Source organism: Mustela nivalis (assembly GCF_964662115.1).
Source record: "Mustela nivalis genome assembly, chromosome: 6".
In the NCBI taxonomy this organism is placed as follows: Eukaryota; Metazoa; Chordata; class Mammalia; order Carnivora; family Mustelidae; genus Mustela; species Mustela nivalis.
The window spans coordinates 15808209-15834283 of NC_139025.1; the positions used below are offsets into that span (position 1 = coordinate 15808209).

At 49.7% G+C, this 26075-nt stretch overlaps 3 protein-coding genes across 10 annotated transcripts in view; 1 reads left to right on the top strand and 2 right to left on the bottom strand.

Moving 5' to 3' along the window:
- Window positions 1-20262, top strand: DLST (dihydrolipoamide S-succinyltransferase). Its single transcript, XM_082736684.1, has 15 exons — window positions 1-127; window positions 695-728; window positions 3385-3433; window positions 6679-6734; window positions 6867-6941; window positions 7159-7214; window positions 7959-8070; window positions 9950-10105; window positions 10573-10649; window positions 11508-11605; window positions 15058-15188; window positions 16555-16628; window positions 16920-17003; window positions 17439-17606; window positions 18742-20262. The coding sequence occupies exons 1-15, from the start codon at window positions 65-67 to the stop codon at window positions 18874-18876; spliced, it is 1368 nt and encodes a 455-aa protein (XP_082592810.1). The 5' UTR covers window positions 1-64; the 3' UTR covers window positions 18877-20262.
- LOC309866087 (acylphosphatase-1) overlaps window positions 1-26075 on the bottom strand; it is a 372899-nt gene that overhangs the window by 211669 nt on the left and 135155 nt on the right. The gene's annotated exons all lie outside the window — the stretch shown is intronic.
- RPS6KL1 (ribosomal protein S6 kinase like 1) overlaps window positions 17081-26075 on the bottom strand; it is a 21182-nt gene continuing 12187 nt past the window's right edge. For 2 of the 8 annotated variants that reach the window (XM_082736677.1, XM_082736674.1), the window contains exons 7-12: window positions 25172-25780; window positions 24703-24792; window positions 24478-24560; window positions 23280-23375; window positions 22911-23017; window positions 17082-17379 (exon numbers count right to left, since the gene is read on the bottom strand). In XM_082736677.1, the coding sequence (XP_082592803.1) occupies window positions 17211-17379; window positions 22911-23017; window positions 23280-23375; window positions 24478-24560; window positions 24703-24792; window positions 25172-25780 (1154 nt within the window). In that variant the 3' untranslated portion in view covers window positions 17082-17210. Of the gene's footprint in view, window positions 17380-17519; window positions 18064-21543; window positions 23018-23279; window positions 23376-24477; window positions 24561-24702; window positions 24793-25171; window positions 25781-26075 lie in introns of those variants that run through there. The other 6 variants (XR_014313279.1, XM_082736675.1, XM_082736679.1 and 3 more) reach the window with 6 other exon arrangements.

The window sequence follows — 26075 nt, forward strand, 5'->3', positions numbered from 1 at the left end:
TCCGGTTGGTGCCGGGCCCTATATCCGGTGTCCGCCCGCCCTCGGCTCCGCCGCCGCCGCCGCGATGCTGTCTCGGTCTCGCTGCGTGTCCCGGGCGTTCAGCCGCTCGCTCTCTGCCTTCCAGAAGGTATTGTCCGGTGGGGCCGGAGCACCGGCGGATGAGAAACTCGCCGGCGGGCAGAGGGGCAGCCCGGGGAGCAGGAGGGCGGCGCGCCGGTCAAGCCGGGCACCAAGGGCACCGGGACGCGGAGGCCGCGGGCTGAGCGGCCCGGGGCCGCCGTTGCTCTCGGGGTCGTCTTGCAGAGCCCAGCGGCCCCCCGCCTTCCCGAGGCAGCCGGTGCCCAGTCCCCTGCTGGGCCCCACCCTCGGCGCCGGGGCGGAGGAGCCGCCCAGAGCCGCGCCCGTCCGGACACGAGACTCCGAGTTTGGGAGGCGGCGCCGCCGAGTCCCCCGGCGGGATCGGGGCCCGCCCCCATTCTCCCGTTAGTGGACGTCAGCCCCGATGGGAAGTTGAGGTAGTTTGGCAGGCCCAGGGTGCCGACTGGGACTGGGAGCCCTGGCTGTTGTCTTTGCCTTTTGGAGTCACGAGATTCACCTGTCACTAGCACCTCGGCCGCTTTGAGTCTCTCTTAAAAAGCTGTTTCTTCCCTCCTTTCATCATGGGTGACGTCGATAATGTCTTCTTTCTCAACAGGGGAACTGCCCTCTAGGGAGACGTTCCCTGCCTGGTAAGTTGTGCCCTTGCCGTCACCTAACATGCCCTCCTCCTGGGCAGAGCAGTATTTGAAACCGGGGTGCCTTCGTTTCTCCACACGATGTGGAGCGAAACAAAGTGCTATTTAATAACAGCTGTCACTTACTCATTTGGCACATAGTTACCGAGTTTCCGCTGCCTGTCAGGCACTGTGCTAGGCGCCCACGAGGGATGCAGCAGTTAACAATTCTTACCTTCCTGGCGCTTAAGGTCTAGCGGGAATGTGTAACTTGCTAAGCAGATGAGGGATCATGAATTTTGATTAAGTGCTGAGAAGGAAATAAATCAAGGTGGACAGAAGGGCCCTCTTTCGTGGGGGACGTTAAAGCTGCAACCCAGAGGTTGTGACAGAGGCGAGTTCAGTGAAGAGCAGGAAAAGGAATAGCATCTACAGAGTCCCTGAAGAAGGGAAGAGCTTGGTGGTGTTTTGAAACTGGAAAAAAAGGATTTAGCCAGAAAATTTTGGTTAAAGGAAGAAATGGCATGAGAGAGGAGATGGTGTAGAGACTATTGGAAGCAATTTAGTTTTTATCCCAATTTTTTATATGCCTGACATAAATATTCGTTGGATGAGTCGATCGTATTGTGAGCTTTCTGTGGACCAAGTATGGTTCTGAACGCTTTCTGCATTTTGCAGTTTATCATCAAGAAACAATAAGGTGTTCACAGACCTGTACCCCTGAAACAAATAATGCATTATATGTTTAAAAAAAAAAGGTATTCTCTGTTTTACAAACGCATGCCCCAAGGCTAATAAAGGGTAAGTGCTTTGACCAAGGTCACTCAGCCACCTATTGGTCAAGCCAGCTCTACCTGACTCCTCAACTTAAGCTCTTAACCCACCATGTTGTCATTTACTCAAGTGCTCAACAGATCCTTTGAGTTCTTCCTATGTGCCAGGCACTGTGCTAGGTGACAGAGAAACAGTTGGTCTCTACCCTCCAGGATCATAAGGGCTAGCTGGAGAGCTAGCAAAGGGACATTTATGCACACATAAGGCCACAATTACACTGTGGTGACTGTGAGCAAGGAGTGCAGCATATAATGAAAGGGTGGGATGTAGCCCATCTTGGGAGGGTCAAGAGTGTGGTGAGAATGTCAGTAAAGGCCTGCCTGAAAAAGTGATATTTAAGCCAAGTCTTTAAGAATACGTAGCAGTTGGCCAAGAGAACAATATTCCAGGCAAAGGGAATTGCTTGTGCAGAGGTTGTCAGGCAGGAAGGGACTTGACCTGTCATAGAAATGGAAAGGAAGTCTGGCTGGCTGGAAAGATAGGGAGGGCTGGACAGTACAGGAATGTGTCAAGTTCTTGGACTTTATTCTAAGAGTCGTGAGAACATAGGCACCTAGCAGAGTGTAAGCTCATAGTGGACTCTGAATAATAAATATTCTTTTAAACTAGGAATCCTAAAAGTAAACATTTTCTCCATTTATAGACTGGTAGGACAGTGGAAAGAACCTTGTACTTGGGGTTTGCATTGTGGCTCAGGGCTTCACCTTGGGCTAGTCCCCTAAACCTCCAGAGGCCCTACTTATATAAAAAGTGGGAATAATAGCAGATGGTCGTTCTACTTTAGGGAGTTGTGAGACGTGAAAATCAAAATGAGGTCATTATGTGAAAGCTTTTTATAAACCCTAAAGCAACTATACAAATGAGACTTGCCGTAGGATGAACTCTAAATTGGACTCAGGGTTCCAAAACTCAGGATGGGCTGCTGGCTGTCTAGCTCAAAGATATGCTCTGCTTGGGATTTATACTGCAGAGGCACGGACTACTGGACATGGTGATTTCCTTGACTCTTGAAACCCTGGAGATTTGGGGAAGAAGGAGGCAAAAGGGAGAGCTGTTTCTCCTCTCTTGTTTCCTGAGCCCATCATTTATTTAGAAAGCGTTGTTAATCTGAAAAAAAAAAAAGAAAGAAGACCCCTGAAAGAATGTTTCAGGTGAGGTGGCAGCCCTTGTTGTGATTAGTTGTCAGTGGGGAGAATGCCATTATCTGTCATAACGACATTTGGTGGGGCAGACAGGGGCTCCCACCTTGCTGAGTTTGACCAGAGTGCACGACCTCAGAGCTCACGGGAGCGCAATTAAACTGAAAGGAGGAACAGTGATTTGCTCAGTAGTGGGGCAGACTGGAGACCCTGGGCTGAGAGTAGCCCCGTCTTTGCTACTAAGGTGTATGCAGTGAGACTTCCAGCTCAGTGCATTTTAAGTAACCAGGGAAACCGTAACCCAGACCAGACTTGCCCACTGCTTCTCAGATTAGGCTCTGTGTAGTCACAGGATAAGCCAGGATAGGTCTTTCTCTAGCTTCAATTCTGTTTGAACACTCGGGGGAGTAGGGAGGTTTTATTATGAAAACATGTAGGGATAATGATAGGTTATGAATTTTAAGGTAAGCCCTTAGAATCCCCCCCCTTTTTTTTTTCAAAACACGTACCCACTCTCAATCCCATATACCTGTTGCTCTCTGCCATTAAGAAGCAGGACTCTGTGTGATAAGGATGATATTGTTGCCTACATTTGATCTTGCTCTATGTCAGAGTTAGGGGTGAACAGATTTTTTTCCTATTCCCAGCAGGTATCCTGTATAAGAGTTGTTGGTTACGAGTTGTTTTGTTTCTTGCAGGGGTCTCCTTATGTCAGGGACCAGGTTACCCTGACAGCAGGAAGATTGTGTAAGTATCACTGGGGAGCACAGATGTGTGGCCACCGGGTATTTAAGACACCAGTTCTAAATTTGACCACCTGCTTTCTTCACTGGCTTCTGGGCCTAGATAATCAAGGTGCTTATGTTGAGTCTGTAGGCCTAACCTTGATGTTGATTTATGACATGTGATGTACCTTGAGCTTCAGCTCCATGTCAGGTGGAGTGTGCTTCTCCTCAGGTGTTTAGATTGTAATGAAAGTGAAGTTGGAACTCTCTTTATGGGAATAGATACAGAAGCTTGCTCTTAAGTATTCTGCTTGGATACAGGTGCAGCTGAAGGGCTGGAGGTTAACATTTACTGTGGAGATTTAGAGCATCCTCTTGGTAGCATAGTTATTCATTTTTAGAAACAGTAAAAACAAAAGACAGAATCAGTTGAGTCCTGGGACTTTGACTACATCAGAGGGAATGCTATTATTGCGTAACAGGGTTTGGAGAAAGGTCACCTGTGTGTGTTTCAGATTAACTTCTGCTTATGAGTGTTGCTTAATGCTGCTTTGCATTCCAAGTATTTTCAGGGTAGCGGTAAAAGGATGCTTTCTAGTTATCTGTTAAACAGCCATCAAGCTGGGTTCTGCAGAGGGGGAACCCTCAAAATGAAGGGTCACCAGTTTAGTTCTTTCACTGTGCATCACGATGGGATTTACCTTTCAATTAAGAAAATGATGCACTCAGTACTAGAAACATGAATTTCTGAGTTAGGTTTTGGAGGGCAATTAGCATTCATGAGTCTTGAACTGTGTGTATTTTTTGATCCGGCAATTCCATTTCTAAGAATCGTTACAGAAGAACTCCTGGTATACCCAGATTTCTCTCAAAATGGCCAAATAGAGCAGGATTGGTTAAGCTATGTCATGTTAACATGTCGACACTATGATAAGTGGGGAAACATGGGTTACAAAATAATTGTTTTTTTTTTTTTTTTAATTTGACAGAGAGAGATCACAAGTAGGCAGAGAGGCAAGCAGAGAGAGAGAGAGGAGGAAGCAGGCTCCCTGCTGAGCAGAGAGCCCGATGCAGGACTCGATCCCAGGACCCTGAGATCATGACCTGAGCCGAAGGCAGCGGCTTAACCCACTGAGCCACCCAGGCGCCCAATAATTCTGTTTTTTACTATACAGTATAATCATGGCTTTTTTGCTGTTTCAAAATATTCTACAAGTGAACATCTGATACTTTTGTAACTTAAAGATTATTTAGAGCAGGGCGCCTGGGTGGCTCAGTGGGTTGAAGCCTCTGCCTTCAGCTCAGGTCATGATCTCAGGGTCCTGGAATTGAGCCCCGCATCGGGCTCTCTGCTCAGCAGGGAACCTGCTTCCTCCTCTTTCTGCCTGCCTCTCCACCTACTTGTGATCTCTGTCTGTGAAATGAATAAATCGATTTTTAAAATGTTAAAAAAATTATTTAGAGCAATTTAAAATGTGCTGCTCAGCTGCAATTAAAGGAAAATTGGAACAACTACAAATTTTGATGCAATAAACACAACAAATAAGTGTTTAAAAGTAAATTACTTTTGGGCGCCTGGGTGGCTCAGTTGGTTAAGCAACTGCCTTGGGCTGAGGTCATAATCCTGGAGTTCTGGGATCAAGTCCTGCACCGGGCTCCCAGCTCCACAGGGGGTCTGCTTCTCTCTCTGACCTTCTCCTCACTTATACTCTCTCTCATTGCCTCTCTCTCAAATAAATAAATAAAACATTTTTTTAAAAAAGTAAATTACTCTTTTTTAAAGATTTTTATCAGTGAGAGCACAGGTGGGGTGAGGGGCAGGAGTATGAGATGGACAAGCAAACCCCACTGAACACAGAACCTGACACGGGGCTGGATCCAGGATCCCGAGCTCATGACCTGAGTCAAAGTCAGAGCTTAACCTACTGAGCCACCAAGGTGCCCCAGTAAATTATTTGTTAAAAAAAAAAAAAAACACCCCACTAAAATTTGTGGGGTGAGATCACTCTAATAAAGTACCCACTTTATTTTTTAAAAACTCTTTATTATAAAACATTTTGGTTTTTTATGATTCAAAAGTAAAATGAGACTTTACCCTTGTCTTGCAGTGCCCCCCAAGTTCCTCTTCTTAGAGTCATCCAGAGCTCCAGGTTCTTGAGTGTCCTCACAGAGGAGTCTTTGCAATCGCAAACTACCCATGAGTTCTTGTCCGTGAACACTTAACACATGGTTATAAACTTTTTGCAGATCACCTTGTGTTTTGTGCTTTAAAAAAAAAAATAGCATATTTTCCCTTGATTTTTTAAAATAGATCTTATAGTTATTTTGACATTACAAAAGTACAAATAACAAGTGACAACTTGAATCTGTTTTAATTCAGTATTACAAAGGTACTTGTTATAGAATATTCAGAATCCTAAAGTGTAGAAAGTGAAAGTCCCCATTGGTCCAGATCACGCTCCCAAAATGTGTATGTATATAACAGATAACCATGGGTACTGTATATATCTACATTTCCCACTCTCCAGAGTTAACCACTGTTAATGGTTTGTGTATACAAAGTAGTATCATTCTCTAGTTACATTATTTGAAGTTAGTGTCCTATCAGAAAATATCTTGGTCTTTTGAAGTTCCTCTTGAATGAGTCCAGAATGGACCAATGATTGTCTCCTAGCCAGAGAACCAACTAGGAGATAGGGTTTTTTTGGTGCTTCTGCCCTCTCCCAACCCCTGGGCCATAATATCTCGTTTTAATTCTGAGTTAACTGTCTCCTCTTGCTGCCTTATCTGATCTCCGTTTGTAATCCTGCAGACAGAAACCTCATTGTTTGTGGCACAGTGGCAGGCACTGCAAGGGCACCCAGTTTATTTTCCTTGGATTTTGTCTAGGAAAAAACTTAATCGGGAGACTAATCCCTTACAGTGGATGTGCAAAGGATGCTTATCTTTTTCTTCACTGAACCAAATGAAAGTCTATATTTTGTGGGAACTGACATTTCACTGAGCACAGGGTTCTGGACTCAACCCAAGGCATTTACTACGTAGGGTACCCTTGTCCAGGCTCTGCTGTAGACCTGTTGAGTCAGTCTCTGGGGATGGGGCCTGGACATGAATGTTTTAAAAAGTCCCTCCAGGTGATACTCATGGGCACCCTTGGCTGAGAATCACTGATTTAAAGAGAAAGTGGTCTATGTGTGGGGTTCTAGACTAGCTTGCCAGTGGCTCACCTGCTAAAGGAGTTTACTTTTTTTATGTTTTTTTCTGCAGTATTAACAACAGTAGTGTCTTCAGTGTTCGCTTCTTCAGAACTACAGCTGTGTGCAGTAAGTACCTGCCTTCAGTTTCCTGCCTTCATGGGATTGGTGTTTTAATGGCAAGAGCAACAACTGACAAGAGTTTAATTAAAAAGGAAAAATACGGACTACATGTGATTTCCTCTTCTGCTTTTTTCCCAGAGGATGATGTGATTACAGTCAAAACTCCAGCATTTGCTGAATCTGTCACAGAGGGAGACGTCAGGTGGGAGAAAGGTAAGATTTCAGGGCCTACTTCTTAAGTTGAAGTATTTGATAAAGTTGTCATCACCCTGCCGCAATAAATTGGGTTCCTCCCTTTTCTACACGACATGTAATTTTTCCTGGCCCTGTAGGGAAGGGGTCTTATAACAACTATCTAAAGGGATTTTGTAGCTACTAGGGTCCCCTGGCCCCCCCACCCCGCCTTAACAGGTAGCCTTTGTCTTTTCAGCCGTTGGAGACACTGTTGCTGAAGATGAAGTGGTTTGTGAGATTGAAACTGACAAGGTAGGCTTGTCCTATATTAGTGTAATTTTTTGTGGTCTCCCTTTGGTTTTTTAACCTAATTTTTAAAAAAGGGACTTAACTGTTAAAGATAATTTTTAACTTGCTCTAACCTCAGTTGTAAAAGTGTTGGAATAGCTCATTAAAAAGAAAAAGCTTGGGGCACCTGGGTGGCTCAGTGGGTTAAAGCCTCTGCTTTCGGCTCAGGTCATGATCCAGGGTCCTGGGATCGAGCCCCACATGGGGCTCTCTGCCCAGCAGGGAGCCTGCTTCCATTCCTGTCTCTCTGCCTGCCTCTCTGCCTACTTGTGATCTCTGTCTGTCAAATACATAAATAAAATCTTTAAAAAAAGAAAAAGCTTTAAATTTTTAATTAAAAAAAATAAAAAATAAAATTTTAATTTTAGATTGTTCTTAGTATATGTATTATGTACTTCAGTAGCATTAATTTTGTAGTGTGTGTTTGCGTGTGTGCATATGTGTGTGAACTGCTTCAATTGGGTTTTTGTGTCTCACTTGGAAATACATTATCTGAACATTGCTTTTAAGGTTTCTGAGGAAGGACAAACAGTGAATCTTCATGATAGCATTGACTCCTTATTACTCTGAGATCGTGGCCTTGGTGTTTCCATAAGCAGTCTAGTATATCTGTGTTGTGACTGTTGTGACTCATATTTGAGATTCTAGACAATTTTCTAATGCTGAGTAAAAATTTGGACTCTTTCTCCCTCGGTCCTTGTTTTCCAGACATCTGTGCAGGTTCCATCACCAGCAAATGGCGTGATTGAAGCTCTTTTGGTACCTGATGGGGGAAAAGTAGAAGGAGGCACTCCTCTTTTCACACTCAGGAAAACTGGCGGTAAAGAAGTTCTCCTGGTTGTCAAGGTCTCCAGTGTTCCCCCTTGGAATTGGGGCTGAGCATAATCTACTAATTCCATGATAACTCCAAGACTGTTTGGCTTTCCGGTTGCTGTTAGTTGAGGGACTAAGACAGGTGATATTTGTGTACTGCGTACTTTTAAGCGGTAAATTCTAAAAGAAGATGGTATTTAAAAAACAAAACCTCATAGTAACTGTTATTTCCACATATATTTCTTATGCTGGACCTTTTCTTAAAAGTATAATAGAGAGAAGATTTTAAAGTTAGTGATTTTTTTTTTCTTTCTTCCCTCCCCTCCTCAGCCCTGGCATCAGAATCAGATGGGAGCTCTAAAAATAACATGCAGGGCACCCGGGCGGCTCCATTGTTATGTGACCAGCTCTTGATTTCTACTCAGGTCCTGATTCCAAGGTCCTGAGATCAAGCCCTGCCCTGGACATGGAGCCTGTTTAAGATTCTCTCTCTACGCCACCCCCCACTAACCCCTGCACGTGCATCTCTCTCTCAAAAAAAAAAAAAAAAAAAAACGAAAACCCACAAATGCCTAGACCCTGTAGCCCAAGGATTCTGACATATTAAATCTGGGTTATCATCCTGGTTATTAAAGTTGTTTTGTTTTGTTTTGTTTTTTTAAATGCTGTCTCGAGCAAAAGCTCGATACTGATACACAGGGCTGAGAGCCACTATTCTTGTTTTGTTGTGGTTTTTTTAGGTTTTATTTGTTCATTTGAGAGAGACACAGAGTATAGTCAGGGGAAAGGGCAGAGGGAAAGGGAGAAGCAGACTGCCCGCTGAGCAGGGAGCCCCACATGGGGCTTCCTCCCCAGACCTGGCAGACACTCAACTAACTAAGCTACCCAAGTGCCCCAAGAGCCACTATTCTAAAAGGAGAAGAAGTAGTATTTCATGGTGTCTGTTCTGGAGAATTCAATGTTTTAGTGTTTGTTTGTTTGTTTCCCCTCTATTCTCATTTCTGAGGGAGGTTGCTCTTTCTCTTGGGAGGAAGTAGGAAATAAGGAAATGAATTTGTATGGCGCCTTACAGTCATTCTGAGAGATTAGAAAAGAAAATAACTGCTTTTCTGATTCTTGGTTAAATGCTGTAACTACTAAAGTCTGTTTTTCTTTCTTTATCAAAATAGTTGAGAGAGAGTAGATTGCATCCTTGAGATTAATCAGGGTAAGACCAAAAGCCCAGAATGGAAATAGTGTGCAGTAGAAGGCTAGGGAATAAGATCAATGCTTTCATCTTCTGTTCATTCCTTTAAAAGAATGTTCTTGTAATTTAAATACGAAACCCGGTATGTACAGATGGATAAAGTAAAAACATCTAATTTAAAGTCGTGGTTTATGAGCATTATGCTAGATGAAGTGCTTTGAACTCCTAAGTCTGAGTGAGCCTTTGATTATTTAAACTTTTATTTTTTAATAGTTAAGAGCATTCTTCCATACGTGATGGTAAAATGGAAGACAAGGCTGTCTGTACTCACATTACTAGAAATGTGTTGCTTTCATGTATGTGTATCAACATCTTCAGTTGCATAGAAGTTTACATTGCCATGGGCTTAATAGGTGCTTTGAAAGTACTTGCTAGACTTGATCACCAGTCCGTGCTTGTGAATCAGGAAGGCAGCTGAATGGAGGCAGTTAGGTAATGTAGGACCTCTAGGAGGCCCGGGGAGTGCAAGGATAGCGCCTTCTATCATTGTGTGCATTTCAGAGTGCCTTGTATATAGCCAGTTAGCATTTGTCAGGTGATTGGAGATCGAGCTTTTGCTGCTAACCTTGCTAAGTATCTGTGATTTCATAGCTTTTTGTTCCAGACAGTGCCAATGGCCTCTGTTTTTCTTCTTTTCCAGCTGCTCCTGCGAAGGCCAAGCCAGCCGAAGCTCCTGCTGCCGCAGCCCCCAAAGCAGAGCCTCCAGCATCGGCAGCTCCTCCTCCCCCCGCAGCATCCATACCCACTCAGATGCCACCAATGCCCTCGCCCTCACAGCCTCTAGCTAGCAAACCCGGTATGCCTCCACCTCCTGCGTGTCTCCGTGTGGGAGAAGAACATCTCCTCCAGTGCCATGTTCCCTCACTGGGCGGAATTGGAGACTAATCACAGCTCCGAACAAGCTCCATTGGCTGCTTTGTAGAAGGAACTCTAGACTATATCTGAAGACGGGTTTCCAGCTTTCTGTTTACAGCTCTGTGACTTAGGCTAAGTTACGTTACTTCTCGGCAGATTGTTCATCTGTGAAATAGGAATGGTACTAGTACACCTCACAGTATCTTAAGGATTAAGTGACTATTCGGTCTGAAAGCACTGGCACTTAGTAAATGTTTCTCTGATTTCCTTTTTTCTTTCTTTCTTTCTTTTTTTTTTTTTGGTGCAAAAAGATGATTTTAGTAAAGCAAAGGGATGGGACCTGTGGGCTGAGAGAGCTGCTCTGTGTCTGATTTTGCTGATGGAGCTGCACCTTCTCTTCATTTTCAGTGTCTGCAGTGAAACCCACGGCTGCCCCTCCAGTAGCTGAGCCAGGAGCTGGCAAGGGTCTGCGTTCGGAACATCGGGTAAGCCTTTGGGGACCACTTCCAGGAAGAGACCAAGGGGACTGTGTTGAGATTAGTGAAGTGTGGCATTGTGGTGTCCCCTTTGAATTGTTGGCAGCTCATGGCAACCAAGTTTAGGAAGTGGCTTGTTCGTAGTCCTCTACTTGTCATACGAGAGGCCTAGAACCTGAAGTCTTCAGAACACCTGCCCAGTGGCTTTTCCCATGGTGCTGTGCTCCCACTGGCCTGCCTTGGCTGAGTGAGCTGTCCGCAGGGGGTGGGAGCTTAGTAGTGTGCCCCTCCTTCTCACAGTAACACACACTGCTGGAAGTGGTCTTCCTGAGCCCTGTTCCTATCTTCCGGGGACATGTCACTGAGGGCTCCATGGTAGCAGTAGCTGATAGGGGCACCTGTAAAACCTCAAGGAAGTATATGGTCAAGAGTGTGGGTTCCTCTGTCTAAGAAGACCTCCTAAAAATACTACAGCCTCAAAGTTTGTTGCTGGTGAGTTTCCATTGCACAAATAGCTGTTCTCATGCAAGTCTTTATCACCAGAAATCTGTAGTGCTTCTTGAGCTGACTAGCCCTACGCCACACTATTCCTTTTCAAAAATTGATTCTGATTTTTAAATCAAACCATTTCCTGAATTTCCATTCTTGGTCAAACTCGGGCACCTCTGAGCGAGTAGTTTTTGTCTGGCTTTCCTTGTCATTGCTCAGAGGCGCCAAGGCCACCACGGGAAAGAGAGCCTGGAGCTCTTGTTGTACTTAGGCTCCTAGTTCTTGACACATCGGTCCTTGCAAGCTGTGTGCCCCCTTGGACTGAGTGGGGGGCTTGGTCTGGAGATCCCGGACCGTCAATCCTCGTCCTGCTTCCAGGAGAAAATGAACAGGATGCGGCAGCGCATCGCCCAGCGTCTGAAGGAGGCCCAGAACACGTGTGCCATGCTGACGACTTTCAACGAGATCGACATGAGGTGAGAGCTCTGCGTCTCTTACTCCCCGCGCCTTTTTTCTTGAACACTTGAACTTGCCCCAGCCCCTACCTAGTTCTGATTCCAAAACTAACAGCAAGAAGAGGTACTTCTTTGCACTGCTTGTTGATTAAAACCCAGTGACCCATTGGGTTCATTCTCTAATTGCCTGCCTCTGTGACTTAAAAAACTTAGCCATTTATACCTGAATCTTGTGACGTCTGATAAATGAGACTGGTAGTGGTGGTAAACTCTGATGCCTAGTGTCGAGTTGCCAAGTAGAGATGGCGCAATGGGGCCTACCCTTGGGATGGAGAACCCCATGACCTCAAACTAAGAGCCAGAACCCAGTACCCTGCTGCTTTCTCACAGTGACTGCTCCTGATTTGTGTTCCTTAGCCACTCAGATCTGGGGGGTGAATAAGCAGCAGCTTGTCGTAGCTTTCGCCTTTCACAGCTGTGATAATGAAATGGAAAGCAAGTTGTGTTTTTCAGTAAGAACCCCAGGGTGGATAACCAAAGGGGCAGATTTAGAATACCTGTTTCTAGGGTAGGCTGTCGACTCACCCATTTTCTTCACGGTTTGGTGTGTACAAGTGCCAGCACTGTGGGGAAGAGAATGTAGTTAAATTTGGCTCGCGTGTCGGAGCGTGTACTGTATACAGGATGCTACACTGTCTTTGAGGGGAGTGCAGAGGTAAGTGAAAAGAACATCATCCATCTGGAGCTCACCCTCTGATTGGCTACTCGCAGAGTAAGGGGCATTTGGGTGGTTCATTCGGTTGAATGACTCTTGATTTTGGCTGAGGTCAGAATCTCAGGGTTCGTTTGGCCTGTGTCGGGCTCAGCGGGGAGTCTACTTGGGATTCTCTCTCTCCCTCTCCAGCTCCCCCCGCACTCTCTCTCTCTCAAATCTTTTTTAAAAAACAGATGAAGTAAAATCTAGAAAAAGAAGTTTCAGAAGGGTACAAAGTATGAAGTGGAGAAAATGAGATCATTTGTTTTGGAGATGAGGAGCACAAGTGGGGAGGGGAAGTTTCTGCTATGCTTCGTGGAGGAAAGAGAATTTTTTTTTTTTTTTAAGATTTTTTTATTCACTTATTTGACAGCACAAGTAGGCAGAGAGGCAGGCAGAGAGAGAGGAGGAAGCAGGCTCCACGCTGAGCAGAGAGCCCAATGTGGGGCTCGATCCCAGGACCCTGGGATCATGACCTGAGCCGAAGGCAGAGGCTTTAACCCCACTGAGCGACCCAGGTGCCCCGAAAGATTTTTTAATAGACCTTAAGATTGATTAGCATTCTGACACAAGTAGCATTTTGGGGAAGGGTCATTCCAGACGATGTTAATAATATGGAGCTGACCCAGGAAAGTCAGGACACATCTGGGAGCTCTCTGCTGTGAGGAGTATGTGGGAAAGAACGGGAATAAAGTTGGGTCCGTACTTCAGAATGTTTTGAATGCCAGTAATGAGTTTCTACCTAATTTGGGAGGTAAATCATGAAGTCTTCAGGTCATCCCTTTGCTGCTTTTTCTCAGTGTTTAGTCTGCTCACCTACTTCTCATTAGGGAAATTTGTTTTCTTTTGGAAGGGATCGGAAAAGCCTAGAGAAAGGAGTGGTTTACGAACAGTGTGCTGTGGCATCGTTCACAGAGTAGGGCTCTGTGGCCCTGGCTCACTGGCCGTCATCCACGCTGTTGCGAAGCTTCCTAAAAAGACTGGGTGTCTAAAGGTTTCTGTCCTTGCCGTCTGTAGGGCGTAGGGAAGGACCTCGGCTAATGAATCACAAAGGCTGCAGCTTATGTTTCAGTGCATTAGGGCCAAATTGTACACAAATTGAATTGGGCTTTGAAATTCTACCTAATTCCTTAAGACAAAACATGTAAATATTTGTGGCCTTGGAAGATGCAGTTGGCCCAACAGCTTTGATCGGAAGGTAAGTGCAGTAGCAGGATCTTGTTTCAGCAGCTAATCGAGGTGTCACTTAACGGTGGCCAGGGGTCTCACTGCAGTCGGTAATGTGGTTTACATCGAGTGCCCTTGGGTCTTGTGCTGATCAGCTACCCATAAGGGGCCTTCCTGAGACCTCCTCCTCTGCCCTGTTGTCCCAGGCCTTGCCTCCAAGGGCAGAGCTCTGAAATAGAAACTACTTAATGACCAGACAATAGCATTTGGGCAGGTTTGAGAGCAGAGATGTTTATCACATCTCTTTCCCTCTTCTGCAGCTCTTGTGTCTTGGGAAACAATAATGTCTTTAGGGTGGTAATCCTAGCGCTAAATAAGGTTAGACTCAGGAAAACAAACATTTAAACCTAATCAGTGCACCCCCCCCACACAAAACTTCCTTTTTCAAAGGCAAACAGTCTGAGGGGGAGTTAAAGTTATACCGTCTTCTCTTTCATGCTAATGTCGAATTAGGCCATTATGGGGAGAAAGGGAAAACGGAGCATTTGGGCCTGAGATAAAGTTAAATTCAATTTCCATCACAGAATGGTATTCTGATAAATACTGAGGTTTCTGCAGCAAAATGATGGGAAAGCCATCTCCCACTAACTGCAGTACGTATGTGGCACATCTGTGGAAAACCAGTCCTAAACGAACAAAGGCTGTTGACATCGCAGAGGCTTCCCAGAAGGCCCAGCTGCTTGTACTTTAAAAGCTCCGGTCCACACATGTCCACTTCCTAAATACCAAGGGAACCACATCCAGTAAACTGATACGAAGGGCAAGGGCTGTGTCTTATCTTGATGCCCAGCCTTGGCCGTTAATGTGTGGCGGGTGTTAGCACCTGTTGGAAGGAGCAAGTAAATGGAATTGCTGACTCCGCGGAAATAGGAGGGAGTCTGTTGACTTTGCCGTGAGCCTAAAAGAGCGCTGTTTCCGAATGTGGTCTGTACCTGACCACGTGGAGCCCGAAACACCTGGGGAGTTGTGTCAGGTTTTTGTTTTCATTCCTTAGGAAATAGGAAGAATGTCACAAGGAAGCCCTGACCAAGTTTGCTGGGGGTTTTGGGCAGTTCTAACAAGAAATACAAAGAATATTGTTTATCTTGTAGACCTTGTTTATACTGAAAATAATTTTTCCTCCGAGTAGAGAGCTCAGCTTTAGGGAAACTGGAAATCACTTTCTCGTCCAGGTCAGGGTGTTAGTGTGCTGCGCGAGCTCTTGTTCACGTTCCTGGTCATGGAGTTCTGTGACTTCTGGAACACGAGGGAGCCCTGGAGGGGCTCAGCCTACCCTAAAGACTGACTGGACCCAATTCCTTTGATTCCAAGTTTTGTAAAGAAGCGAGGTTATGGTATTGACCTCTCCTGGACTATTTCAAAACTTGAACTTAGGTAGATGGTCCAGAGTAAGGGAAAAATGCTTACCCAATTGTGTACATGGAGTCAGAAACTGGTATGCAAAGCAAAATAAAGGCTCTGTGGTCACTTGTTTTGTAATGTGTTTTTATAGTAACATCCAGGAGATGAGGGCTCGGCACAAAGATGCTTTTCTGAAGAAACATAACCTCAAACTAGGCTTCATGTCAGCATTCGTGAAGGCCTCAGCCTTTGCCTTGCAGGAGCAGCCTGTGGTCAACGCAGGTGAGTTTGTGGTGGCCGGACCCGAAGAGGTCCTGGGGGGTGTGTGCTCCCACACACACACAGACCAAGGCTTTATTTTTTATTTCATACCCGTGAAAACATGAGTGTTTTTGTGTCTTTGTTCAGGTATTTCTTGATTCCCTTCCTGAAATGGTGCCATGATTATTTTTTCCCCACTAGCGGGACAGAATAGTTTCTCGTCCAGTTCCTAGCTGGCAGCTGCTCTGCCGGCAAGCACTCCTGAGCCAGCCCAGCTCTCAGGGCCTCTCCTGTTCTGTCTAGCACCTGCCTTCCCAGGGGCCCCGGGATCTTGGGGCCTGACTTCCCCATTTGGCATAGGCTCCAGGGCGACCTTTGATTTCTGGTTGATGGACCTCAGTTGGGAGACCTTGGGCGTGGCCTTGGCCCTCTTTCACGGACTGGGTGCTCGTTTTCCTTACTTTTTGCTCACCTGCGTCATTGAAATGTTGACCTTACAAGCTGTTCTCTTTCCTATTGAGACACTTCTCTGTTCCCTGGAAGGTTGGAGAGGGGACAGTGGCACTTTTGCAATCCTGAGCAGTGCCAGGGTCCCTAAAGATCTAGAAATAGAAGCTCTAGTCCCTTTCATTGAGTGGTGCGCTCTGGGTAGGTAGAGGGCTGTCTTTGCTTTGCCCAGATGTGTACCTCTTTGTTTCTCCGTTTTTCTCGTGCTTCCTGACTGGCTCTCCATCCCTTTCTTCTGCCTGCCTGTACAGGTAGGCATTTTTGAGCTATTTTGGCCTCTTTCTCACTAATATGCTTTACCTCAGTGGGTTATCTAACAATACAAAAGTCTTTCTGTGGACAAGATTGCCAAGCTTGTATTTTCTCCTGAGCGCCAGACCTAGACTTTCTGCTGCTGGTTTGCTGGCTTACACTACCCTGCTTCTCCGGAGTCTCCGAGAACGAGACTTCCCTCACCTCTTGTGGAGAGGAGGCCGCGGAATGGGCAGCGCTACCCCTCCTCCCTTTGCTAACCTGCCTTTTGGGGAGCACTTTTCAAACCTAGCCATTCTTCGTTAAGGGAGGGTTTGGGCGAGCTAGTTAAAGGGAACCCCGTTTGTACCTGTCCTGTGTGAGGCGGTGTCCTGAGCCTTTCTGTGAGAAATGGGTGCTCCTGTGCTCGGCCTGACGGAGGCCGAGAGAGAGATGGGAGATTGGGAGATGCTAGGATTGGTTGGCCTGGGCGTAAGAGGAGCGTGCCATGGGTGATGCGGCGCTTTTCCTGCCGGCCGCTCAGCACGCACTATACCAGACACCAGGGGTTTTTACTCTGTTGACGCAAGTATTTCCGCATTCGCCCAGGCTTGGGCCGTTACACGTAATGTGTGTTTTCTTTCAACAGTGATTGACGACACAACCAAAGAGGTGGTGTACAGGGATTACATTGACATCAGTGTCGCGGTGGCCACCCCACGGGTACGTTGGGGAAGGAGGTGGGGAGCTCTGGTCTTAGACTCTCCCTTTGCATGAAAAAGCAGACCCCTGGGGAGAGAGCATTTCTGCAATCCTGTCTTTTTCAGAAGGGTGTTAATAAAGAGTAACTTGCTTTTGGCCCACCTATCTTAATGTCAAACCTAAATATTTTAGACTCTGTTAATCACATTGTCATTAAGATACTCAGTGGGGTGGGGAGAGCATCTGCTGGAATCAAGGGACTTTTAAGGGTACTGTTCATCTGAACTGAAAACAGCTTCTCACTCTCATCAGGGTCTGGTGGTTCCTGTCATCAGGAACGTGGAATCTATGAATTACGCAGATATCGAGCGAACCATCAGTGAACTGGGAGAGAAGGTAAAGTGGAAAGCAGCGTGTGTGTCAGCTGCCGGCAGGTCAGGGAGCGGGACGGGGCGGGGGCGGCCAGGGAAAGCTGGGTTCACCAGGGGTCAGTGCTCAGGGAACCAGAGCCTCTCTGTGCTGGGCAAGGTGTGCAGAGCCTGAGACTGGCAGTCACCCCCAGGAGCCAAAGTCTACCTATCTGGCAGTGCTCAGTCATGGAAGTCACGTGCTCTTATCACAGAAGATCTTATCAGAGAAGGCCTGCTGGGGAAAGCAAAGGTCCTCAAGGCATTGTGCCTGTCCTCGGGTGTGGAGGCCTGGCCACAGGTGTCTCAGCTGAACAGTAGCTAGAAGTTGGACTGTTGATCTCAGACAGGAGCCTTCTGGGCTTCTGTAAGTGAAGAAAGCTGGGTTTTACTTATATTTCAATGATTCAATCTCCATTCTTAGGCGCGAAAGAATGAACTTGCCATTGAAGACATGGATGGTGGTACTTTCACCATTAGCAATGGAGGTGTTTTTGGCTCGCTCTTTGGAACACCCATCATTAACCCGCCCCAGTCGGCCATTCTGGGCATGCACGCCATCGTTGATAGGCCAGTGGCTGTGGGAGGCAAGGTAGGAACCATCACTGCTAATGTCCTAGGAGCTAGATGATGAGGAGAGGGAAAGCTAACTAATAATTATGACAATCCACTGTAATTTTAGGCATAAGTTGTATCTCTTAGTTTCTGCTTAATAGCTAAGGCACTGATCTTCATGTGGTGTGTGGTTCTGCATCATTTGGGACCTTCTTAGAAAGAAAAACTCTTGGACCCTTACCCAGACCTGATGAAGCAGAAGCTGCAGGTGATTCTGATACAAGTTAAAGTGGGAGACCATGGAGTTGAGGTGACTTGCTCCTTCTTCAGGAGGGGTCCTCAAGCTCCATTCTCGAGGTGCTATTGGGACACAGTTGGAAACAAGGTCCTTGCCCCTGGGAAACAGGACAGCAGTGAAGATCTCTGAGCTCCCAGGTTGTATGAAGGTTTAGGTGTTCCCTTGGGAGTTTGGGCAATGAAGTCTTCAGCTGGCCCTAGAAGATATGTTGGTAGGAAATTATTTTCTTGGACTCTTGTGTTTTGAACCTTTTTGGGTCTAGGGCTTGTGAATCCAAAAATCCTAGGTCTTCTCCTTTGAAAATGCTCACACACCTAACTTTGCATACTATTTCAGAGAATTTGAGGATCTCCAGTTACTTTTTAAAATTCTAACCCTAAAGAAGAAACTTCAGTCTGCAGAATTGAAGGGAAAACTTTTCCTTTAGACAGCAGATGAATGAAAGGGCAGAGAATGTTTTTGTTTCTTTTAAGATTTATTTGAGCGCGCATGCACACGAGCATGTGCCCGAGTCGGGGGTCGGGGGTCCACTGAATGTGGAGCCTGATTCTCTGGAACTTGATCCCAGGACCCTGAGATCACCACCTGAGCCGAAATAAAGAGTTGGACACTTAACCGACTCCGCACCCAGGTGCCCAGGAATGCTTTTAAAAGGCATTTGTGAAGAGACTTATTTTCTTGGTTAAGTTTTCTTGAGTGGGACAGCTTTGCACTAAGGGTAAGCCTTGGTCTTTGAAAATAGAAGGCTCCAGAAGCAACATTAGTAGGAAAAGCTCTGAAATTGGAAACTTTTCTGTGGGCTATGCTTTCTCATCTCTGCACTTCCAGTGGGGCTTTCTCTGCTGCAGACAGACCTGTCGACTTCTCTCCATAGGTGGAGGTGCGGCCCATGATGTACGTGGCACTGACCTATGATCATCGGCTGATTGACGGCAGAGAGGCAGTAACTTTTCTTCGCAAAATCAAAGCAGCGGTAGAGGATCCCAGAGTCCTCCTACTGGACCTTTAGGAGGAAGCCACGTACCCTACACACCAACGATGCAGGAACTGAACACCAGTCTTCTCCCTATCCCCTCATGGGTCCCAGGCTAGCCTGGTGCCAGGCACATGTTGTTGGCCTCCAGCAGGAAACCAGGGCACTACGTAACCAGCAGCCACAGGTCTTTTCTTGGTATTCTACCAGGCTCTCCCCTCTCTGCACCCTTCTCTTACATTCGAGTATCTTCTTGAGGCTTAAGGGAGGGAGAGCCTTAGTGGATGCTCATTAATATTCCTGCCTTTCTCCCATTCGTCTTTCGCAGAGATGATTTTGCTTCTCCCCTGGGCCAGTATTCTATAGGGAAACCACTGGGGACCATGTGATCAAGTTTGTATCTTAAAAGTCTGTTCTCCAGAGCCGCCTCAGAGGGTGTGGTGTCTCCCAAGCTCACAGCAGCCTCTGGTCTGGCTGTGCACGTTCTCACATGAGCCCACCTGTGTGGAGGTATTGGCCACAGACCAAGAGGTGCTGCTTGCTGCTTAAATGACACGTTCATTCTCTGCTGCCATGGACTTCAGGATGCCTCTTCTACCTCGTCCAGGAAGCACAGGCCAGGGGATCTGGGGAGGAGAGGGGTAGGTAGTCTGGGGGAGGGGGCCAGAGTCCCCTCCCTGAGGTGGCATGTTGTAACAAGACAGGAGCAGAGCCCACCCTCTCCGTCAGGCTCCGTTTTGGCACAGAAACACACAGCCGTGGTTGTCCCAACCTTTGCGGGCTGCTTGGAACCATTCTAGCACACTGCTGTCAGAGCAGATTCTAGCACGTCATGGCAGTGGGACAGGGCCTGGTCACAAGGGCTGGCACCTGGTGAGATTGGGGTAAGGGGGCTTCCTGTGGACTGGCTCAGATTTGAGCTTTTACTTGCCATTGGCATCAGCACTTGGACTGAAGGGGCAGCTCTGTTTCTCTGCATCGTGGCCCTTGGGGGAGCGGGGTCTCGGGGAGGACGGACTGTGGTGGAAACCAGCCCCAAGATGCTACCACACAGCGGGGAGAACGGGCAGTGTCGCTCAAGGTAGTGTTGCCCCTTGGGTCTGGACCCAATCATTGGAATTGCTTGGAGCAAGTTTAAACACACATCTTGTCCTGAGAGCTGCTGGGCTTCATTGCTTCGTATCCAGCTGCATCCAGGCCTCAGGCTGCTGCCCCTGACACCGGGAGCCACTGACTTAGTGCACGTGCCCGTTTGGATCTTGAGCAGAGAAGCAAGGCCTGGAGGGTGGGGTGGGGGGAAGGGTCGGGAGCCGATACTGAGTGCCTGCAGCATCTACTCTGTCTTCACTATTCAGAACTTGTACCTAAAATATTTAAAGAAATTGATTTTAAATGCAAATTAAAGGGCAAATGTTCTCAAAAGGTTCCTGCTTCTGCGTTCCTTTTAGTTCCCACGGTGCACGGCCCCAGCACTGTTGACTGTCCCAAGCCTTGGAAGCCGCAGCATGTCCCCAGGGTTAGTCCATGAGATACCAGGCTTCTGGTTACTGTTGTGCTAATCTGACAGCAGGTGGAACCCTAGCTGTCCCGTCCGTGTGCCAGGAACGTGCCTGGCTTCCTTCTGGTGAGCCCCTCTGGCCCGACAGGCCGCACTCTTGGAGAGACTTCACAGTGGATTCGCAAAGGTGTGAACCAGATGTCAAGAGAAAAGCATTTTGTGGGGGCTCGCAGCATTTCTGGGATGGACTGAAGAGGTGGGCGCAACTGCGACAAGTCTGCATTTTGGACTTGATGGCCACATACACCAGGGTGCTCGCGGTCAGTGAGCACAGATGACTAGGTCACCTGGGAGCAGTGGTCTGGGAATGTAAGCAGTCAGGGTTGGGAGTTAACCTAGCCGGACTGCGGGGGACAGACATGGCGTCTGAGCTTAAGCAACGTCCCCACCTGCTGGGCCTGCAGTGATGCCACATCTAGGTGGGCTGTCATGGGAACGAAGTGGCCTCAGGACAGAACCAGAGTTAATAGGTTGTGGGGGGGAGAGGGAGAAATGGGTTCAACAAAAGGCAGAACTTTAGTATTAATCTGTCCTGGGCTTGGTGCTAGACGCTTTCTCTTGTAAACTTACAAAGGAGGTATTATTAACCTCATTTTGTCAAAATGAGGTAGACTGTAAGCCCCATAAGAGCTGTGACACCAGTATTCCGTATTCAGGGCCCAGCAAGGTATCAGGTGTGCAAGTGTGTGTTGCACGGATGAGGCCCAGAAGTTCAGAAACCACTCACACTTGATGTGGCGGTGGTTGGAAGCAGTCCGGTCTGATAGCATAGCAAAAGCACAGACTTAACAGGCTCCTCCGGCTCTGACCAGCCCTACCTTCATGTCTTTAATGGAAGCCACCACCCATCTTTGGGCTCACTGTGAGGAGGATTAGACTACTGTCCTGTCCCCCCCCCTCACCGCCCCCCAGGTACCATGCCCCCCTTGTAAGACTTTCCCACAGATTCTAGGGCCCCCTGTATGCCATCCCTTCCTCTCAGCTCAAAGCTGTGCAGGGCCCAGGCTGGCATGCCCTTCACCATCACCCCCGCTTCGTACCCTCTCGTGGACCCCAAGCTCATGACTACCATGGAGCTTCTCTGAGGGAGCCTTCCACTCTCCTTCCAGCAGGGCTGCTCTGGTCGCATTCAGGAGGCAAGAACACCATAGGCAATGGCAGGCTTTATTAGGGGACGGGGTGGGGGAGGTATGGGCAAGCCCCAGGGAAAGCACACGCACGCAGTCTGTTTCCCCCAGCCTGCCCTTTGCAGGAGTGGTCCCTACCCCTAGTTAGAGTTGGGCCTTCACAGCCAGACTGATGAAGTGTCTGGCGCCCCCTGGTGGTGGTGGTGAGACACTGGAAGGAAGAGGTTGGGGGCAGAGGTCTGGTGAAATATCCTTCTTAGGTGCCACACCCCCGTGACAGGGTGAGCCCCCAGGGGAAGCAGAGGGCCCCCACACCTGGGAGGGGACTTTCTTTGAGCTAACTACTTACCCCGGTTCCTCAGGGACCAGAAACATTTTTGGTTCTGGCTAAAAGCTTAGGCAATCATTCCATGTGTTTTGTGAAGTCACAGTGGATGATGAATTGAATGGACCCTCAAGACGAAAATGCAAAATGGTAAATAGGACAAATGCCTGAGAGGGGAATTGTAATGGGTACAGAGTGTGGTAGTGGCTCCAGCCTGGAGGCCCATGGGCAGCTCCCCTCTCCACTCTGGCGGGCTAGCTGGGGAAGGGAGCCCTTTACTCTGTTTTCAAAATGACGAAGGGGCACTAAGTGACTCCCTCTCCCCTTCCTTATCCTGATTTCCCTCTCCTGCCTGCCTTTGTTTTCCCATCGGAAAGCACGAAGGTAGGGGGCATGGTCTGGGTGGGGAGTGGATCGTCCTGTCCCCCCGCCTCGCCTCCTGCCCCCTGCAGCCGCCTCCCCGCCTTCCCAGCTCCCCAACCCGTGCAGGCAGAGCCTGGGAGTGGAAAGAGGCCCCCTAGGTGCACGGCTAACATGAGCAGGCTGGCCGGCCCTGGTCTGGGTCCACTGAGCCAATGGACCCGTATCCTCAGATGAGTCTCCAGAGATGTCCCACATGGGGCACAGGGCAGCTGCTGAGTCACAAGAGCTTGCAGTCCACTCAGCAGGCGGCCAGGAGCTCAGAGCTCAGGCTGGGGAAGGCACCTGTAACCCGGCAGGTCTGCGGTCAAGGGACAGAGAGCTGTTGGCTGGTGGGTGGAGAGCAGATGGGCGGAGGGGTCCGAGCTGCCCAGCCGGCTGAGCTCTCCTTGTCCCTCCCCCTCAGCAGTGACCAGAAAGGGTCTCCAGAGCTGGCTGGAGGCCGCCCAGGCCCTTCTGGGCAGTGGTGATGGTTACGACAACGCCCAAGAGTGGTGCTGAGCGGTGGCGGGGGGCAGCTGCCCTGCCTTCTTCGCCCAAGGGTCACTGATGAGATGGGCCTGCTCTGGGCGACAGGCAGAGGGGAGAGAAAATCCAGACTAGTCCAGCAGCTTCCATGACCCACTCTGGCTCCTCTTACCCCCCCAGTTTGCTCCACTGGGTACTGCTGAAAAAGGGGTGCGCCTTGAGCTTGTCTACACCACCACCTCCGGCACCCAGGCGTCGGGCAGGATCGAACTGCAGCAGCTGTGGAAAAAGCCCAGTGGGCTTGACAGGCCTTCCCAGCCCCTTCACTGAGGCCTGGGCTGACCTGGGGCGGGAGGTGGGGTGGGGGTCCTAGCCACCACTCCCGGCCCACGAAACCCCAGTGTTGTTGGGATAGCAGCATGGGCAGATTTGTTGTCCCCACTCCCCCCCTGCAGCCGCATCAGACACAGCCCAGGGCTGTGCCCTCCCAGCTCCTGCCTTCCACCCTAGAGGCTGCTGCCTCTAGGCCAGCGTAGCTCACCTCGGTCAGGAGGGAGGCCGCGGGGCGGCTGAGCCATTCAGGCAGCTGGAGCTGTGTGTGGGGCTGGATTCCTGAGGGGTGGCTCTGCGACAGGGCCTGGGAGAGACAGGGACGGGGGTCAACCCCAGCAACGTTTGTCCGTGCCAGCGGCAGCCAGGCTTTACTCCCCCTGAGTCACGGCCCATGGGGACGAGGAGGAGGGAGGTGTCCTGCTCTGGAGTTACTTCCTGCCGCGTGGCATCAGATGCCTGGCATCCCTTGTCCGTAATTTCCACCACAACCCTCAAAATAAGTTCTAGGACCTTCAAGAAGCAGGCTCAGGGAGGAAAAGGGCTCCCTGGCTCCAAGCCTGCCAGATGCATCCATCTTGGGTTGCATTCAGGGCAGGCATCTGTCAGGAACAATACCAGAACTTGTCTCCTTATGGAAAGAAAATCTCCACAGCAGGCCATGGAGTTCCACTGTCAGGGCCAAGGCAGGAGCTCCCTGTGCTCCAGAACCCTACAGTCCTGGAGCACGGAGAGGACTCTAGGGGGTCAGGCAGAGCTGCAAGATGCAACCAGGAGGAAGGCCAGGAGCCCTGGGCTAGAGAGGCGGTGGGAGGCGGAGAGGAGAAACCCCAGCCTTGGGGCTCTCAGAGACTCTTTAGCAGACACACTTCATCCACTCCCGCCATTTCCTGCTCAGCTGTAGTCTGGCCTTGCCTTTGCTGCTTGGCCTAACCAGCCCCCGTGTGATGCTGTGCTTACGGAGAAGCACGGAGGCAGAGCCCGCTGTCCTTCGGCCAAAACTGGACCTTATAGCCCAGATGGGCATGGGTGGGAGGAATGATGCCGTGGCCTTCCAGGGATGAAGGGTTGTGTCCAATCCCAGCCTCCCTCCAGAACACCCAGGTGTTCTCCGGAAACCCTCCCTGACTATCCCAACTCAACTCTCATTTACCTAAGTTGACGACCGTCCCACTAGCTCTAGCTGCTAGGGTGGCAGGTGCGCCCAGTGTGCCTGTGACCTGGGCTGGAGTGGCTTCCCAGGGCTCTCAGGGCCTGTGGGGGCAGCTATGGGGGACGGCGAGGGGGAACAGCCAGGTCTTGGAAAACCAGGTACCCTCAGCCCCGACCCTGGCTGGCTGGACAAAACTGAGTCCATCCTGCAGTCGGGGACACCCCCCCAGGGCCCCACCCCCGGCCCAGCTACTCACGGTTCCCGTCAGCATTTCATAGAGCAGAGACCCGAAGCTCCACCAGTCACAGGCTTCCGTCAGCTCAGAAATGCCCCCCACCTCTGTGGCAATAAGAACACACGTGTCCCAGCCTCACCCAAGAGGGCTGGTCTCTCTACCCCGCCTCCCCAGACACGGCCCCTTCCCTCTGCCGGCTCCGCCCCACGGCTCCACCCACAGAGGCAGCCCCTCCTCCCCTCTTGCCTGGGGCGCTGTAGAGATTGTCCACGGCCTCCCTGCAGTAGTGGGGCTCCACCTCGGACCACTGGCCAAAATACGTGAGCCGGATGTGACCTTCTCAGCCAGCGTGCGTAGGGAGGACAGAGGGGAAGAAAACTTGTGTTTAGTCGTCCTGGAGCAGGTGGCATGGGGAAGGGGGACTCCAGGGCTTCCCCCGACAGGCTCCAAGCAGGAGCCAGTGGCTGCACTGGGCAGAGCCTCCCTAGGTCCCCTAAGGCCCAGGACCAACCGATATTCCTAGGAGCCGCTGCCCGGGACTCAGGCTCAACCTTGGCTGACTAGACTCGGCGGGGTCCCGTAGGAAGAGGCCGGGGGTCGGCAGGGGAAGCAGACGGCCTCAGAGGTCCCTGGGACTTTGAGGACCTCTCCTCCTCAGTCTGGGGGTGGGGTGAGGACAACCTGATCCCTCCTCCTCCTTGGCCTGGGCGCCTACCTGCCTGGTCCAAGAGCAGGTTCCGGGGGTTGAGGTCTCGGCACAGCACCCCCTGCTGGTGCAGCGCCTCCAGGGCCAGCAGGGTCTCCGCCGCCCACTGCTTCACCTGCTCCTCCTTCACTCTCCAGGCGCCCCAGCCTGACCCTGGGCGGGCCCTAGCCGCTAAGGGGCGGCTCGGACTCCTGCCTCGGCCACAGGCCCCCAGCACCCGGACGGCCCCCTGATGAACCCAAGGGAGCCCCCAAGAGGGCCTCACGTCCGAGCTCTGGCCAGGTCGGCGCCTGGCTTGGAGGTGCAGGCGGCCACTTGGGGCCTTCGGAAAGTCCGAGGGGCGGGAAGTATGGGTCCTGGCGGAGGGGTCGCCTTCAGGCTCGCTCTGGGGCATGACAGGCGGGGCCTCCCTGGCTGGGGGAAGTCTCCGGGAAGTCCGTGGAGGCTCCAGAAGGATTCTGTCCTGCAGGCAGGTGGGTTCCCGGGGAAGCAGTGCTGGGGTCTGGAGGCCGAGGGGTGGGGTGAGTGGAGCCTTCATCCTCTCTGGGCTGGAGCCAGATCTGCCCCCAGACTGTTGGGGCTGCTCCTGGGAGAGCAGGTGCGACCAGAGAGTGCCTCCTGGGCCGTGTAGAGGAGCAGGGAGCATGGGGACAGGGGAGAAGAAGAGCATGGACCCCAGGTCCCCAACTCCTGCCTCCCCACTATCCACCATGGTCCTCACCTGTGCCCCTCCCTCACCAGCCCCGAATGCCCTCCGTTCTCCCTCTGGCTCACCCAGAGGGGACCCGGCGTCACACGTTGGCACAAAATTGGCGCATAACCCCAAGGGAATTGTGAATTATTATTCCTACCCTTGGTTTGTGTGGTAGGTTCACCCGTGCTCAAAATATTATAATTTTTTTTTACTTTTTAG